At 47.6% G+C, this 18,149-nt stretch overlaps 1 protein-coding gene across 1 annotated transcript in view; it reads left to right on the forward strand.

The window, feature by feature from the left end:
* The window catches only part of LRRIQ3 (leucine rich repeats and IQ motif containing 3), a 52,473-nt gene extending 34,896 nt beyond the window's left edge, over window positions 1–17,577 (forward strand). The window contains exons 7-9 of the mRNA XM_075321123.1: window positions 10,776–10,914; window positions 12,580–13,288; window positions 17,176–17,577. Coding sequence (XP_075177238.1) covers window positions 10,776–10,914; window positions 12,580–13,288; window positions 17,176–17,380 — 1,053 coding nt within the window. The 3' untranslated portion in view covers window positions 17,381–17,577. The remainder of the gene's footprint in view (window positions 1–10,775; window positions 10,915–12,579; window positions 13,289–17,175) is intronic.
* The last annotated feature ends 572 nt before the right edge of the window (window positions 17,578–18,149 follow it).

Below are 18,149 nucleotides of genomic sequence, written 5' to 3' on the forward strand. Positions count from 1 at the left end.
TCGCTTTCACTAACAAATGAATGCTGCGCACCGAGCGAGGGGATATTTACCTGCAAATGATATACTGCAGATTCCATCTTCTCAGCAGAAAATTACCACAAATCAGCTGAAAAATATTTTTTCTTGTGGCTTTAATATTCCATTTTCCAAGCAGAAAATATACAGAGAATTGTGATACTGTATGTGATGTGGTCATATGATTCCCTAGCAGCACAATGGAGCTTCACTGAGCCATTTGAAGGAATGGGCCGACCCCGGGCCACACTGGCACTGCTCTCCTTCACCAAGGAGCGTCTGTGTGCGGACACGACGTGACACTTACAGTTAGGTCCAGAAATATTTGGACAGTGACACAATTTTGGCGAGTTGGGCTCTGCATGCCACCACATTGGATTTGAAATGAAACCTCTACAACAGAATTCAAGTGCAGATTGTAACGTTTAATTTGAAGGTTTGAACAAAAATATCTGATAGAAATTGTAGGAATTGTACACATTTCTTTACAAACACTCCACATTTTAGGAGGTCAAAAGTAATTGGACAAATAAACCAAACCCAAACAAAATATTTTTATTTTCAATATTTTGTTGCGAATCCTTTAGAGGCAATCACTGCCTTAAGTCTGGAACCCATGGACATCACCAAACGCTGGGTTTCCTCCTTCTTAATGCTTTGCCAGGCCTTTACAGCCGCAGCCTTCAGGTATTGCTTGTTTGTGGGTCTTTCCGTCTTAAGTCTGGATTTGAGCAAGTGAAATGCATGCTCAATTGGGTTAAGATCTGGTGATTGACTTGGCCATTGCAGAATGTTCCACTTTTTTGCACTCATGAACTCCTGGGTAGCTTTGGCTGTATGCTTGGGGTCATTGTCCATCTGTACTATGAAGCGCCGTCCAATCAACTTTGCGGCATTTGGCTGAATCTGGGCTGAAAGTATATCCCGGTACACTTCAGAATTCATCCGGCTACTCTTGTCTGCTGTTATGTCATCAATAAACACAAATGACCCAGTGCCATTGAAAGCCATGCATGCCCATGCCATCACGTTGCCTCCACCATGTTTTACAGAGGATGTGGTGTGCCTTGGATCATGTGCCGTTCCCTTTCTTCTCAAAACGTTTTTCTTCCCATCATTCTGGTACAGGTTGATCTTTGTCTCATCTGTCCATAGAATACTTTTCGAGAACTGAGCTGGCTTCATGAGGTGTTTTTCAGCAAATTTAACTCTGGCCTGTCTATTTTTGGAATTGATGAATGGTTTGCATCTAGATGTGAACCCTTTGTATTTACTTTCATGGAGTCTTCTCTTTACTGTTGACTTAGAGACAGATACACCTACTTCACTGAGAGTGTTCTGGACTTCAGTTGATGTTGTGAACGGGTTCTTCTTCACCAAAGAAAGTATGCGGCGATCATCCACCACTGTTGTCATCCGTGGACGCCCAGGCCTTTTTGAGTTCCCAAGCTCACCAGTCAATTCCTTTTTTCTCAAAATGTACCCGACTGTTGATTTTGCTACTCCAAGCATGTCTGCTATCTCTCTGATGGATTTTTTCTTTTTTTTCAGCCTCAGGATGTTCTGCTTCACCTCAATTGAGAGTTCCTTAGACCGCATGTTGTCTGGTCACAGCAACAACTTCCAAATGCAAAACCACACACCTGTAATCAACCCCAGACCTTTTAACTACTTCATTGATTACAGGTTAACGAGGGAGACGCCTTCAGAGTTAATTGCAGCCCTTAGAGTCCCTTGTCCAATTACTTTTGGTCCCTTGAAAAAGAGGAGGCTATGCATTACAGAGCTATGATTCCTAAACCCTTTCTCCGATTTGGATGTGAAAACTCTCATATTGCAGCTGGGAGTGTGCACTTTCAGCCCATATTATATATATAATTGTATTTCTGAACATGTTTTTGTAAACAGCTAAAATAACAAAACTTGTGTCACTGTCCAAATATTTCTGGACCTAACTGTACTTGCTGCTTCCGGCCGGTGCTCATCACCCTGCTGCCGGTCGTCGATGCCGCCGGGTCGTAAGACACGCGACACCAGAGTTCACTTGAACAATCAGTTTTTGTTTATATTTATCCCTCACATTGCTATGACAGATATGGTCTCCTTCCCCTCTGTGTGGGGTACTACGCTTTGTTCTGTCTTCTGCTATTTCAGACCTCGTCCTCCATACTCTGGGGTCTGCGCCTCCTTCCCCTTAATCTTCACATCTTCGTCCTCTACTGGGCCCCGGTTGTCACAGCCGTCTCTCTGTATTTTGAGACTAGTTACAGGATCAGGACTAGACTCTCTCATTGTTGCCTGAGACTCTACATATTAAACATGTTTTCTTTCTTTGGGTATGGCAAGGGTTAATGTGAGTTGTCCTTGCCAGCAGCTTTTGACTCTAGGTCAGGTGTTTCCAGTTTGGGACCACTCCCAGTCCCTTTATGTACCCTCTTCTTCCAGCTGAGGGTGACGGTTATTCTCTTTGCCATTTTGATTTTGGTTCTGGAGATGGGAGGAGCTGCTGAAGTCCTTGCTGTTGGTTGCAGTGTAGGTTGCAATACTGGTGCCTGATTGTTGGAGTTAGTCTGTTGTTATTTTTTCCCCTGTCTGTCTTACTTTCCCTTGGTGTGTTGTTTTAGTGCAGCGGTGGGACTATTGATCCTTACCTTCTCACCCACTAGCAAGGGTTTACTGCAGGGTGTCTCAGGGCTTAAGGTCCTGCTCGGAGACAGGTGAGGAACCTGTATAGAGAGCTGCTAGTGGTGCAGGGAGCAGCGGCAGGTAAGTGGAGGAAACGTCCATCTTCCCTCTCACTAGTGTGGCGCCCTGGACAAGCCAGGACGTCACAGGTACTGCAACAACACACCCCACACCCCGGCTAGGCACATCAAGGTCAAACAAAAATCCTTGTTGCCTCCCTCCAGGGGCTGATGTCCACACCAGGGGGTGGAGCCAGGCAGTTGGCCCCACCCACCGAGGAGTTCACAGTCCTGGAGGCGGGAAAAGGAGTCAGATTAGTTCAGTTTGGAGTTTGAGGAGTTGAGAAGTCAAGTGGCAGTGGAGGAGACTGACCGTGTCCGGGTGCGTTGCCCGGGCACTTGACAGCAAGGTTGTGAGATGGTGGTGACCGTCTGCAGGAGGGGCTGATTGACGTGAACCGTAAGGACCGGGGACGGGCGGTGGCCCGGCGGTACCGGATCGGGGAGCGAAGAGAAGCCAGCACCATTCGGCAGGGCTTACGGACCCCGACCAAGCTAGGAGTCGCCGTAAAACCAGTCAAATCCGTTAGCGAAGGGAACCTCCGGGATTTCCCAGCAGTCAAGACCCGATTGAAGGCAACAGCTCAAACCGTGAAGGGAAATACAGTCACCGCCAAGGCTACAGTTTCCAGGGCCAGAGCCTGCGGGCAAAAGGGGCTCCCTCAGCATCTATCCAAGCTGGGGGGCGGGTTACCGGTGGGAAGCCACCAGAACCAAGAACATAATACAGGTGTGGGGAAAGGCAGTCACCACCAACCTACCGGGAGAAGAACAACCGCAGCCGTCTGTGGGACCCGTCCATCCAGCCGTTTGTTTTACCGGAGACTTTGCATTCATCATTGGCTGAGTGAGTACCACTGTGCCGTACGGCACCGCGCTGCCCCTGCGACCCTGCACCTCACCAGGCCCCGTAACCCGCCTGCCATCCCTCCCTCACCAGGCCCCGGGACAACCAACCCCCCTACCCACGGAGGGGAACATCCAAGCTGCTCCCTGTCATCGCTCCCGGGATCCCCGTCCAGAGCAGCAGTGGTGTCACAACCTCACCACAACCGTGGGTGGCGTCACGGACAATAAATCCCCAAAACCATTCCACTTTTCACTCACGTGCGAGGAGCGCCACTCAAGTCCCCGGGATCCGGCCCACCGTTCGAGCCACCACCGAGCAGCAAGCGAAGCAGCAGCGCCGGACCCGAGCGTGGTGAGCGCAGCGTCCCCTCCCCGCCCGCGACACTAGCATCAAGGCCACCATTGTTAATGTCTCCCCGGTGTATCCATTGTTCGTCTTGGTAAAACCCCTGTCTGTTTTACCTCATGTCGGACATTCCCTAAGTCCGTGCTATGACACCGGTGGCTTCTCTAGCCATGCGACTCTCTAAGCCTGCTGGGGTGAAGCTGTAGGCTCCAGATCTCCACAGGTTACCTCATTGTTTCTTGACTGGCCCTACTGCCGAGGCCATGTCCTCTCCCTTTGAACACACTTCTGATTGGACATTCTCTGGCGCTACCTTTCCTAACCATCCACCCTGCCATCTGTCACTCCACTCTTTCACTACATTTACCCTATCTTATTAACATATCTTCTAAAACTCACTCTACCTCCAGATAACCCGACCGCTAGAGTGCAGCATTTGGGAAACTGATAGAAAATCCCAACTATGTTACATTCGGAACCTACTCTTCTCCAAAAACACTTATACAGTGGAACCTCGGTTTACGAGTAACTTGGTGTGCGAGTATTTCGCTATACGAGCAAAGCTTGCTGTAAATTTGTAACTCAGTTTACGAGCATGCTTTGCTGTGTGAGCAAATCCTCACCGCACACACTTCCGATTCCGTACTTTCACCACGCTCTGACCCGCTATTCCTGTCCGCACAAACACGCATGCACACACACATATTATGCTCACCTTACTTTCCATTCCATCGCCGGCCTCCCGGTTCTTGTAGTTCGCCGGTACAGGACGAGTTTCGGATAACCATCGCAACGATGGAGGAACTTCCGCTGTCAGCCGCTTCTCAAAGGCAGCGCGCTGGCCAATCAGAGGCAAGCAGCTCCTGCCTTTGACGTCAGTGCTCTGGCAGCGGAAGCTCAGTCATCGGTTGCGATGGTTACCCAATACACATCCTGTACCGGCGAACTACAAGAACCGGGAGGCCGGCAATGGAACAGAAGGTAAGGTGAGCATAAAATATGTGTGTGTGTGTGTGTGTGTGTGTTTGTGCATGTGTGGAATAGCACAATAGGGGACCAGGATGGGACATTGCACAAGCTGTGGAACGAATTGTCTGAGCTTGTGTGACGACCTGGACTAGCCAGGTAGTCACAGACAGGCCCTTGCACAAACACCCGTCCCCTAACAAGGTAACAGCAGCCAACCTAAAAAACCCTGAGTCACCCCTTTCAGGTCTTGATGTTCACACCAGGGGGCGGAGACAGGCGGTTGGCCACGCCCACCGAAGAGTTCGGATAGCCTGAGGCGGAAAAAATACAAACAGATCAGTTTTGGAGGTGAAAGAGAGTAGTTGAGTAGGAGAAACGTCTGTCAGGGATCTGGATCGTAGCCCGGATACCCTGTGGCCAGGAGGCAGACGGTGGTTGCCGCCTGCAGGAGCCGGGAAGACGGCTGGTGGAACCGTAAGGGATCGGGACAGGGTAGTGGCCCGCCGGTACCGAACCGGGAAACCGAGTGGAAACCGGAGCACCAGGAGGGGAACTCAGACCCAGAACGAGGCCCAGAACCCACTGGACCGAGTCAAATTCACTGATTGGGGTCTGGACCTTAGGTTCTTTCCCACCCAGGTCCCGACTGAAGATAACAGCCCAATGAGGGGGGATAGAATGCCACCGCTCAGGCAGAGAGATCCGACGGGCCAGCCTCTGCTGAGCAAACGGGCTCTCCCGGCACACACAAAGCCAGGGAGCGGACTACCGTCATTGCAGCATAGGCAGTCAAATTCTACAAAACGAGGTGCAGGAGAAAGGCGGGAACCACCGAACCGGGTGGGGGACCAGAAGCGGCCGGCTGCGGGCACCGACCACCATCCTCTTGGTTTACCAGAGACTCCGGTGTATCTGTCATAGTGAGTACAACAGTGCCCTCAGGCCGCGAACCGCACCGCACTAACACCCCCGCACCTCGCAACCACCGGGCCACGGGACCATCACCCCCTGCCCACGGAGGGGTCAACACCAGGCTGCACAACACCGTCCCGGGGAGCCTAGTTAACGGCAGCGGTGGTGTCCACACTCACAACAACCCGTGAGTGGCGTCACGAACTTAAATCCCTAAACACCGCGGGCCCGGCCGTGAACCTCCCCACCGAAACCCCTCGCGTAGCGGCAGCCTCCCTTCAGAGCGATGTGACCCCTGGGTCCAGAGGCGCTCAAGCCACCCACCAAACGAGCTCGGATCCGAGCGGCTTGGCTGCGGCCGAGCGCGGGGCGGTACACTTGCATTATTTCCAATGGGAAATCTTGCTTTGCTAGACGAGTAACCTGGTTTATAAGCACACTCCCAGAACGGATTGTTCTCGTAAACCAAGTATATCAACACGTGTATTTTTCATATTCAACAGTACATACATAAGATCTAGCACTGTTACATCGTGGGGTACTGCCCACCTATTACACATTCAAACATCAATTTGATAAATAGATCCATGTGAAACCCTGGATGGGTCCTATTCCCAGAAGATTTTACAGATCACACTCGGTCATTAAAGTCTATAGGGATCTGTGAGACACAGATACGAGGACAGAATGTACTTCAGATTTCCATCCTAGTTTCAACCATTTTTTAAGAATCAATGAATAAAAAAAATTCAGGCAGTTTATCTGCTTCAGATGAAAAAGGGATGAGAAAGAATTGATACAATTAAGAAGCAACTGATAAAAAATATTGGTTCATTTCCATTTGGAGTGTCCACCTCTCCTGGAGCTGGATATTACACTTACGTAGCTTCCCATGACGGGCTGTCCGCACAGTTGGTCCTTCTCTGCCCCCATCTAAATTGATGTCATTTGACGTATGGTGAGGTCTTAATATTGGAGGATCGGGGACTGTCCCATTTGGGGTACATCTTCTCTCGGTGGGATGATTTTATACTTTCTTTGATCAAAGCCAGTGTGGACTAAGTGCCGTATGTTATTTATATGTACAAATACTTATTACTTATTATTTTACTGTAGGGTAAATGCTTATTTTGTTTCTATCTTAGATTTTGTCAAATCAGCTGTGGATTTCATTCTTTACAATTCTGCAACAAATTCTGCAACAAATCTGCATGTAACTCATTCTACAGTTGCCAAAGATTTGCAAAAAGGAAAGTTATCACCAATCCAAAGGACAGGATCTCTGATTGATCACAGGAGGTCTAGTGGCTGAGATCCTGAAAACAAGACTTTGAATCCTAGAATATTCAGAATAGAGCCCTAAGTCGAGCAGGAGGTTGAGTATCAGAACCTCCATTCACTGTATATAGGACTTCCGGAAATGTCAGAGCACTGTACTTGGCTGTGTCCAGTAGTCTTACCAGCAGAATAGTGAGTGCAGCTCTGAAATATAATACAGGAGGTAACTCAGGATCAGTACACGATAAGTAATGTATGTACACAGTGACTGCACCAGCAGAATAGTGAGTGCAGCTCTGAAATATAATACAGGAGGTAACTCAGGATCAGTACACGATAAGTAATGTATGTACACAGTGACTGCCCCAGCAGAATAGTGAGTGCAGCTCTGAAATATAATACAGGAGGTAACTCAGGATCAGTACACGATAAGTAATGTATGTACACAGTGACTGCACCAGCAGAATAGTGAGTGCAGCTCTGGAGTATAGTACAGGAGGTAACTCAGGATCAGTAATGTAATGTATATACACAGTGACTCTACCAGCAGAATAGTGTGCGCAGCTCTGGAGTATAATACAGGATGTAATTCAGGATCAGTACAGGATAAGTAATGTAATATATGTACACAGTGACTGCCCCAGCAGAATAGTGAGTGCAGCTCTGAAATATAATACAGGAGGTAACTCAGGATCAGTACACGATAAGTAATGTATGTACACAGTGACTGCACCAGCAGAATAGTGAGTGCAGCTCTGGAGTATAGTACAGGAGGTAACTCAGGATCAGTAATGTAATGTATATACACAGTGACTACCAGCAGAATAGTGTGCGCAGCTCTGGAGTATAATACAGGATGTAATTCAGGATCAGTACAGGATAAGTAATGTAATATATGTACACAGTGACTCTACCAGCAGAATAGTGTGCGCAGCTCTGGAGTATAATACAGGATGTAATTCAGGATCAGTACAGGATAAGTAATGTAATATATGTACACAGTGACTGCACCAGCAGAATAGTGAGCGCAGCTCTGGAGTATAATACAGGATGTAATTCAGGATCAGTACAGGATAAGTGATGTAATGTATGTACACAGTGACTGCACCAACAGTATAGTGAGTACAGCTCTGGAGTGAAGTTAGAACATGGGCGCCTGTGCTACAGTCAAGAAGGGGTCTACAGAGCTCGATCCTGAGATTCAGAGCACTGTTTTCGGGACCACCAAGGGTCCCAACAGTTGGACTCACAATAATCAGTAAGTTTTCCCCTCTCCTATGGATGAGGGTTATGTTCGATTCTGGAAATAACCCTTTAGTGGCCGTTTTATGAATTCATTACTAGATATAGATTCTCCACAAATGTATTTTATGTAGTTTTTTATTCTTGCCGCCAGTAGACCTGTTCTCCAGCAATGAGCGCATGGAATTGAAAAGCCATTTAAGCTTCTTGGATTTATCAGCTTAGCTTTAAATACTCATTCTGCTTGGTGGCGCGGAACCGGCTCTCAATCTATAAACAATAAAATGATGATGAGAGTAGCAGTCATAAATTTTGCATTGTACAGTAAATCGGAGAAATTAATGCCGGCTTCTGCATATCTGGAAATGATGTCCCGTAACTGCTCCCCCTTCCTTGGGCGCGCGCCATCTGTCTAAATATTGACATGGAAACAGATATATGCCCTGTACAGTACAACCACTTCTCTTTATAGGGTGAATGGAACTCTGTCAATACAACATACAGTATAGGTGGCCAAACAATGGCATCATGTGCCAGGATCTGGACTACAGCTGTAATAGCTACATATGTAGCAAGAGGCAGATAAATGTTTAGTGCAACATACATTGATGTAGGTTATTTGAACAACATGTGACGTCTGAAGACGGTGCAGCAGACGAATAGCAGAGCTGTGTACATCACCGGCACGGCACGCAAGACCACGAACGGTGGCACATCCCACAGCGGCAAGACCATGAACGGTGGCACATCCCACAGCGGCAAGACCACGAACGGTGGCACACCCCACAGCGGCAAGACCACGAACGATGACACATCCCACAGCGGCAAAACCTCGAACGGTGGCACATCCCACAGCGGCAAGACCACGAACGATGACACATCCCACAGCGGCAAAACCTCGAACGGTGGCACATCCCACAGCGGCAAGACCACGAATGGTGGCACATCCCACAGCGGCAAGACCACGAATGGTGGCACATCCCACAGCGGCAAGACCACGAATGGTGGCACATCCCACAGCGGCAAGACCACGAATGGTGGCACATCCCACAGCGGCAAGACCACGAATGGTGGCACATCCCACAGCGGCAAGACCACGAACGGTGGCACATCCCACAGCGGCAAGACCACAAACGGTGGCACATCCCACGGCGGTACAGCTAATGTCTGCATGACATCTTTCATCAAACAGATCCGATGCCTCGCCAATCACAAATACAATATAATGTCTCATTATACTTTACAGTAATCTAAAGTATGGAAAAAATAAGAGCCCCTTGCAGTATAGGAGCTCTGCTAATCTGCATGCTGACTGTTTCCTGTGGCAATTAGCACAAAGTTACTGAAGCATTACATTATGACCATATAGGACATGTAACGTATAATGTGTATCGTACAGGATAAGTAATGTAATGTATGTACACAGTGACAGCACCAGCAGAATAGTGAGTGCAGCTCTGGAGTATAATACAGGAGGTAACTCAAGATCAGTACAGGATCTGTAATGTAATGTATGTACACAGTGACTGCACCAGCAGAAGAGTGAGTTCAGCTCTAGAGTATAATACAGGAGGTAACTCAGGATCAGTACAGGATCTGTAATGTAATGTATGTACACAGTGACTGCACCAGCAGAAGAGTGAGTGCAGCTCTGGAGTATAATACATTATGTAACTCAGGATCAGTACAGGATCTGTAATTTAATGTATGTACACAGTGATTGCACAAGCAGAATAGTGAGTGCAGCTACGGAGTATAATACAGGAGGTAACTCAGGATCTGTAATGTAATGTATGTACACAGTGACTGCACCAGCAGAATAGTGAGTGCAGCTCTGGAGTATAATACAGGATATAACTCAGGATCAGAAATGTATGGATACAGTGACTGCACCAGCAGAATAGTGACTGCAGCTCTGGAGTATAATACAGGATGCAACTCAGGATCTGTAATGTAATGTATGTACACAGTGACTGCACCAGCAGAATAGTGAGTGCAGCTCTGGAGTATAATTCAGGATATAACGCAGGTTCAGTAATGTATGTATACAGTGACTGCACCAGCAGAATAGTGAGTGTAGCTCTGGAGTATAATACAGGATGTCATTTATGATTAGTACCGGATAGTACATCTATCCCTCCACAATTGTTGTGTGAATGTGATGAATTATAGTTTATTGTTTGCTTTGTATTTTTGGATCATCACCCTTTTCCTCTGTCCCGATGTTAATGCCAGTGGTTATTTCAGCGGATTTGTCTTGCTCTGGGCATTGGACTTGTGTCCTTGTAACTAAACCTTCTGTAAGTCATGATGGGTTTAAAACAGTGGGACATTAACAAAGCCGAACATCTATTATATCAGATAAGGCTGTTTAATGTCATGTTTCCACAATTGAAACCGAGTGTCACTTTTATGAGCAGGCTTTGCCCGAAGCAGAAATTGTTTATGATCTGGGGAACCAAAATCAGCAACTGCCAGCGCCTCCTCTATCCGTGGCCTTACATGGAGGAAAAAGAGCAAAAGATGTCAAGTTACCAGCTGCGAAACACAGAGACCAAGGTTAGTCCGTCTCTCCTCTTTCACCTTATGCTGTAGAAACTAAAGAAAAAATTAAATTGTAATTCCATGAATGGCCAATAGGCGGGATCATTCCCACCTAATTCATTTACATTTTTACATTTTATACACTATTTGAGGGTGGCAATTGTGCAGGAAATGATTGGTGTAGAATTATAGGGATGATGATTAACAGGGATTTAATCTGAAGCTCCCGGGCACTAAAGATGATATTCCTAAAGTTTCAAACAAGGATCAAGCAATGGATTGTTAGAATTTCTGGATTGTTGGACTAAAGGACTATATCTGTGTTAAGCTACCACTAGGGGGCATTGGTACTCAGATAGATTTAGACTCCTGAGTGCAGTAATCCAGAGACCCACTAGAGGTCGCTAACAAGCACAGGGATAGTGAATCAGCCAAAGTCTATGCCGGGATGACACTTTTGTACAGAACAGTAATCGAGCCAAAGTCAGATAACAGAGCCGAGGTTGGATGCCGTGAGGACAAGTAAACACTGGGGAGGGAAAAGGAGAGGACACGGAACATGACCAGAGACAGGAGGACAGGGAGGTACAGAGGTCAGGTCGGGCAGGATGAACAGAGGTCAGGTCAGGCAGGAGGGAAGGAGGTCAAGTCAGGCAGGAGGGAGGAAGGAGGTCAGGTCGGGCAGGAGGAACGAAGGTCAGGTCGGACAGGATGAACAAAGGTCAGGTCAGGCAGAAGGGAAGGAGGTTAGGTTAAGCAGGAAGGACAGAAGTCAGGTCGAGCAGGAGGGATGGAGGTCAGGTCGAGCAGAAGGGATAGAGGTCAGATCGGGCAGGAGGAACGAAGGTCAGGGCGGGCAGGAGGAATGAAGGTCAGGTCAGGCAGGTGAGAAGGCGGGCAGAAGGGAAGGAGGTCAGGTTGGGCAGGAGGGATAGAGATCAGGTCGGGCAAGAGGGATGGAGATCAGGTCAGGAAGGATGAACGAAGGTCAAGCAGGAGTGAAGGAGGAACTGACGTCAGGTTAGGCAGGAGGAACAGTACCGGGTAGCAGGACTAGAATAGAGAGCTCTCAGAGGAATAGTTGCACGCAGCAGAGCCGGAAATATTACTGGTGGCATTCCGGTGGAGTCCACACCATGATAAAGCGGTGTGAGTCGAGGCACCACTGAGCAAACCCCTCCCACAAGACTTAACCCCATCAGAGTCCCGCTACAGTCCTGACAATCTGTAGTTAAAAGGTTACTGTGAACATTTAAAGTTATCCCCTCTCCAAAGGATAGTTGATAACCTGTAAATTGTTGGGTATCTGGTCATTGGTGCACTTGTTTATTTTAAGCTCTAAAATATCCTTTGATAATGTAACAGTGGTCTCCTACGGGCGCCGTTTTCGGCCACCATCCAACTCTTTTGGGCCATTTCAGAGAGTTGTTTTTCGGGTGAGTTTGTTCCAGCAGTCGGACTCGTATCGATCCACAAGTTATCACATATGCTTTAGATGGGTGATGATAACTTTATTGTTGGGATCCCTTTCAATCAATATTCTGGTGCATTGGTTTTTGGATTATTGACCTTGAAGAATAATTGGTAGAAGCTAAATTAAGATTGGAGGGTGGGAAAAATGTATTTTTTGGGGGACATTCACAAACGTTTTCTCACTCCAATACTTTTTTTTGTCATTAGACAACCTAGAGGCAGATCAAAAAAGTGATACTGAATTTGGTGTTTTTGGAAGAAAAGCCGTCGTCTACGCGTCAGACCCATCAAAAGACGTCACGATAACTATTGAAAAGTCAGCAGAGGACATCCGCTGCTCCATTCAACACATCCACTCCACCATGCAGGCAAAGAGAGAAGCAACAAAGCTCAGAAAAGATCAGCCTCGTGCGAGACGTCCGGCAGATGGCAACCATTTCATGAGACTGTTACCCTTGTGTGCTGTAGACAAAGCTTATGAAAATCGTGAAAAATATGACAGTCAAATGAAAAGCAGGAATCTGGTGATGAAGGTACAAGCCGACAGAAAACGAGCCAGATATAACATCGGAGAGTTTCTGGGAAGCAAAATTAAAGAGGCCATAGACCAGCAAGCGATGGATTCACTGACCATAGAGCGGCAAGCACAAGGAAACATCTTAGACAATTCCAACTTTATGGACCAAGTCAAATACAGGCACGAACAGTTCTATCAGCAAAAAGAGGCAAAGAGGTCGGAACATCTACTGGCCAAAGAGTTTAATCTCCACCATTTGTCTGTTGCGAAGACATTGCTGAGACATGACCGGATGATCAGAAGCCAGAAGGAGATGAAGGAGAAGTTCGGACTAGTGCAAGCTTTGAAAGAAGACCATGAAAGGCAGAAGGAATTTACAAAGTGTCTCCAGGAACACAGGTAACACTCCACACACGTCTGCTTGACACATGGTAAAAGCAATTACGGTATATGCTAGTCACTACATAGACAAGTCGTGAGGAAGGATAGTCAAATGTTCCAGGGTCAGGTACCAGGAGAACACGTCAAGATTAAGGAGATAGTTAGAGCCGTAGTCAGGTCATGGTCATCTGCTCTGATCTGCTACCCTCCAGGTATTCTGACTCTGGACCAAGGCAAAAGGATGTTCAGACAAGAGATCAGTTCCCCGAGCACAGAAACAAGAGGCCAAGTAGCACAACTGAGCAGAAGACTAAGACTGGCAATATTCTGGGACTGACTGCTCAGCTAAATAGCCGGGCAATCAAACCAAGCAGGACATGTCTGGAAAACCCAAAACCTCCCCATCTCAGATTGGACGGCTGAGATGTCAGTGATGACATTAAGAGCTCAGCACACCCCTGCACTAGACTGGACAACAGAGCTGTTAATCAGCACATCGACAGCTCTGCACATGACAGCTCGGCACACACGGAATCTACCGTGCAGCCAACAGTCACTTGTTGTATCAAAGAAGCACAAGAGGCATTGAGACAGCAATGACATCAGCGCCTTGATCACCCCAGACCAACGATGTAGTCGAGACGCTGTAGTCGAGGGATGAGAACAGTGTCATTTTAAATTAGGCCAAAAAGTACAGAACTTTAAAAGATGAGGTAGTGGCGGTTGCACAATATTCTGATGTGGAGACCTCCCAAAAGAGCCCTCTCCAAAACAACAGTACTACGATTGGTGAGGATGGTAGAAGAGGCTAGCTACAGATTGTACACCGGAGTCCAGGAACTTTTTTTTTTACCATGTGCCCAAAAACTAACAGGTGGGTAGTTGCTAACAGTTAGGTAGTGGGGACTCGGCTGGCAATCGGCATGACATCAGCAGTCATGCTCGGTCACCAGAGCAGAGCGGAAAAGAAGCCACTGCTCCGTCCAAGTGACGTCAGCGGACGCCGATGAATCTTTGGCAGGAGCGATCTGTTAGTTCTTAGGCACTGTGCAAAAAAAAAGTAACGCATATCCCCTTTAAAGAGGGTTGACCCATGAACAATATTTATGACTTATCCACAGTAGACATGATAATTGAATGAGTGCTGGGATCCCACCAAATCATGGCAATGTCCTGGTGGTCCTCCATGCACATTACTGCTCCATTTATGGTCTATGTGACTGACAAAGATAAATGTGCAACATCATATTGGACAGCAGTTGTGCCCATGTGTGACCATCGCTCCAAACGGGGTACATGGGACACATTTATGCAATTTTAGCAGTGGAACTTCCCACATTTTTCACCTATTTTTTTGGCCAAAGCATTAAAGGTGCCGCAATGAACATCTTGTCACTTCCGTATCTCTATATATAAGATGCTGCAAGGAATCCTATCCATCTACCAAAGCACAATCCTTGTTGTCTCCCTCCAGTGAGGGGTCCTGTGACATGGCCACCTATAGAGGTCCGAGATAGTAACATCGACAAGACAATTATAATGCTGTTTGGTTCTATTGATTTCTCGTTAGCGATCGGGCGTTTCGTGCTCCGTCCTTGTAGTAATAATGGAAATGTGTGTTTTGCTGAACTCAATGTCATTGTTGTGTCTCCGTCAGTGTTCGCTTATTTACTCTGGTGAATTTTAGCCCTTAGGGGTTAACCTTCTCCGAACGATCTATTAATTGTGAACCCGGCTTTTTCAGAATCAGCCATAACTAAAGGTGTCCGTGCACCAAACACCCCATCTGTGGTCGATGCCTATCAGGGAAGTTTCTTTTTGTGGCACACAGTGTTGTTGAAATTTTTCGTTCCATACCCTCACCCCTTGTTTAGGACATGGAGTATTCTAGAATCACAAATGAAAAATCTTCCAAAGGCGCTACTTTCTGGGAGGGTTTACTAGGGTCCAGGAGATTTCCCAAACCTCCCGGACGTCCAGGAGGTCTCCACATTTTACAGGAACATTTCCATTGTTGGCAAGTATGTCATATACATTAGATGAATGTTGGCTGGACAGCACCACAGGCCATGTCAGGATACCACTAGATGGCGCTGACACTCAGGCAGGGAAAACACCTCAGTGTAATACTACAGAAGCCCACCAGAGCTCGCCATCAAAACGTAAGAGTAGTGAAACAGAAAAGGGTCAATGCCAAGGTTTCACGTCTGAACCAGGGAGCAAACAAGCCGCAGTCAAGAACAGAGCTGAAGCCAGATACCGGGAAACAAACTACACAGGAGAGACACAGGGGAGGACAGGAGAATGGGGAACACAGAGGTAAGACTGGGCAGGACAGACGGAGGACGGAACAAGCAGGAAAAGCGGAGGTCCAACAGGGCTGGAGGGACGGAGGTCAGGCAGGGCAAGAGAGACAGAAGTCAGGCAGGGCAGGAGATACAGAGGTCGGGCAGGGCTGGAGGGACGGAGGTCAGGTAGGGCTGGAGGGACGGAGGTCAGGTGGGGCTGGAGGGACAGCGATCAGGCAGGGCAAGAGAGACGGAGGTCGAGCAGAGCTGGAGGGACAGAGGTCGGGCAGAGCTGGAGGGACGGAGGTCAGGCAGGACTGGAGGGACGGAGGTCGAGCAGGGCTGGAGGGACGGAGGTCAGGCAGGACTGGAGGGACGGAGGTTGGGCAGGGCTGGAGGGATGGAGGTCAGGCAGGGCTGGAGGGACTGAGGTCAGTCAGGGCAAGAGAGATGGAGGTCGGGCAGGTCTGGAGGGACGGAGATCAGGCAGGGCTGGAGGGACGGAGGTCAGGCAGGGCTGGAGGGACAGATGTCAGGCAAAGCAAGAGAGACAGACGTTGGGCAGGGCTGGAGGGAGAGAGGTCAGGCAGGGCAGGAGAGACAGAGGTCAGCAGGTCAGGGGTCAGGACAATGGTACCGGTTAGCAGGGAAATAGAGCAGATCACTTCTCACAGGAGTAGAACGACGCCAAGCCGGAAATATGGCGGCATCCTAGAAGCAGCAGAGCCCAGATATGGCGGCATAACCCCTGGAATGAGGTCACGCTGTACAAGCCCCTCCCAGAGACCCAATTCCCGGAACCGATACCTGCACCCATTTGGCAGTGACAGAGCCATGCAGTATACATGACAGATCACACATCTAATGTGAACACAAGGGCTCGCTGATTCGCCCACGACATTACGAATCAGAAAAGAAGGATCGAACATGTTGAATACCAATATGCCTTATCCTTTGTTCTCAAGGCAGAAATGCCATGGGCAGAACTCTTTGATAGTGACTTACTCCCCACTGAGTACACATTCATCACATTCATGCCATGCATGTGAATATAGGATCAGCAGGAATAACACCGCCATATAATGTGGTTTATCACCTTAAGACAAACAATATAATTTTGTAACAATTTAAAAGGACTGTTTTGTTTGGAAAATCTCTCATACCCACCAGCAGGATATTTTCATTTAATTGAAAAGGGGTCCATCAATTAGCCAAGATTTACTATAAAGAGTGTCTCAGATCTGCTTCCACTGATTTCAGTGGGCACCATGTAATGCTTCATGTCTCCTGCGGGGGAGCTGTAGGATAATGTCACACTTGCCCTGATGCTTCAGATCTCAGTGAAGTGACCTGTTATCGGCTTATTTTTAGGGGACTCTTCCAAGGAAGACTGTAAAAGTCGTCACATTTTTAGCTTAGGGGACAGACTTCTTATATCTTTGCATTATATTTTCTCCAATATAAAATGAAAAGTCAATGTCTTTTAATAAATATTGCAAAATATTTGCCCCGGCCGCCGCCGAATGCTTCATGTCCAGGGTGCAAAAAGAAATCAATTGCATTCCTCATATATGGAGACAAAGGTTTTATATTTTCATTGTTTTTTCCTTTTCGCAGGCAGCTGGTGCTCCAGACCGAGAACTCGTCTGAGAAGGACACACTCGGGTCTTTTGTTCTGCAGAAAGCTAATAACAGGTTACATGAAGCCCGAGCTCATGTCACAGCCATGAGGGGTCAGCGCGTCACGGCCGAACCCATGTACAAAGTACCCGTGAAACAGCCGGTTTCTAAGGGGATGCAAATAAAACATGGCTGCACTTAACATCATTGCAGGAAGACGTCCAGCAGGACAATGGCACCGGAGGAGGACGTCCAGCAGGACAATGGCACCGGAGGAGGACGTCCAGCAGGACAATGGCACCGGAAGAGGACGTCCAGCAGGACAATGGCACCGGAGGAGGACGTCCAGCAGGACAATGGCACCGGAAGAGGGACAGGATTTCTACATTCAGGATTTGGGGGAGTTTTTTTAATTGTCAAACAGATTAAAATTATTAGATTTTATTTATCCAAACGCCTGATGTGGGTCTCAGCTATTTTTTTTAAGGTTTTTGTGTTGCAAAAAGGGGTGAAAAACCATCGTCATACCCCATACTCGCACACTGGAGCCTGAGGGAGCCAATTTGTAGGATATGGTGTGACCGGCGCTCGTTACAGGATATGTATTGAGCCCCAAGAGCTTTAATTGGCTTCACTGAAAGCAGCAAATTTCTAAAAGGTTAGTCCTTACTATATTTGAAAAATAGAAACAATTGTATCTAATCTGTAACTCCAGACTGATACATTGTAGCAAACCAGCAGAGCGGCTCCTGAGGGATCCCGCCATCAGATTGCCCCTTTACTATTACTCCATCCAGATCCTCTCCCTAAAATAATGTGAATGATGTCCTTTACATGATTCTCATCTAAGTGTAAACCTCTCCCTATTTATGATCACCCACAGGCCGCTACATTTCACACTGCTGTGGAATAAACTCAGTTATCCGTATGCGTACAGCTGTGGTGCTCCGGAGTACAGTATACAGCTGTGG

The sequence above is a fragment of the Anomaloglossus baeobatrachus genome, chromosome 8 (assembly GCF_048569485.1).
Source record: "Anomaloglossus baeobatrachus isolate aAnoBae1 chromosome 8, aAnoBae1.hap1, whole genome shotgun sequence".
Classification (NCBI taxonomy): domain Eukaryota; kingdom Metazoa; phylum Chordata; class Amphibia; order Anura; family Aromobatidae; genus Anomaloglossus; species Anomaloglossus baeobatrachus.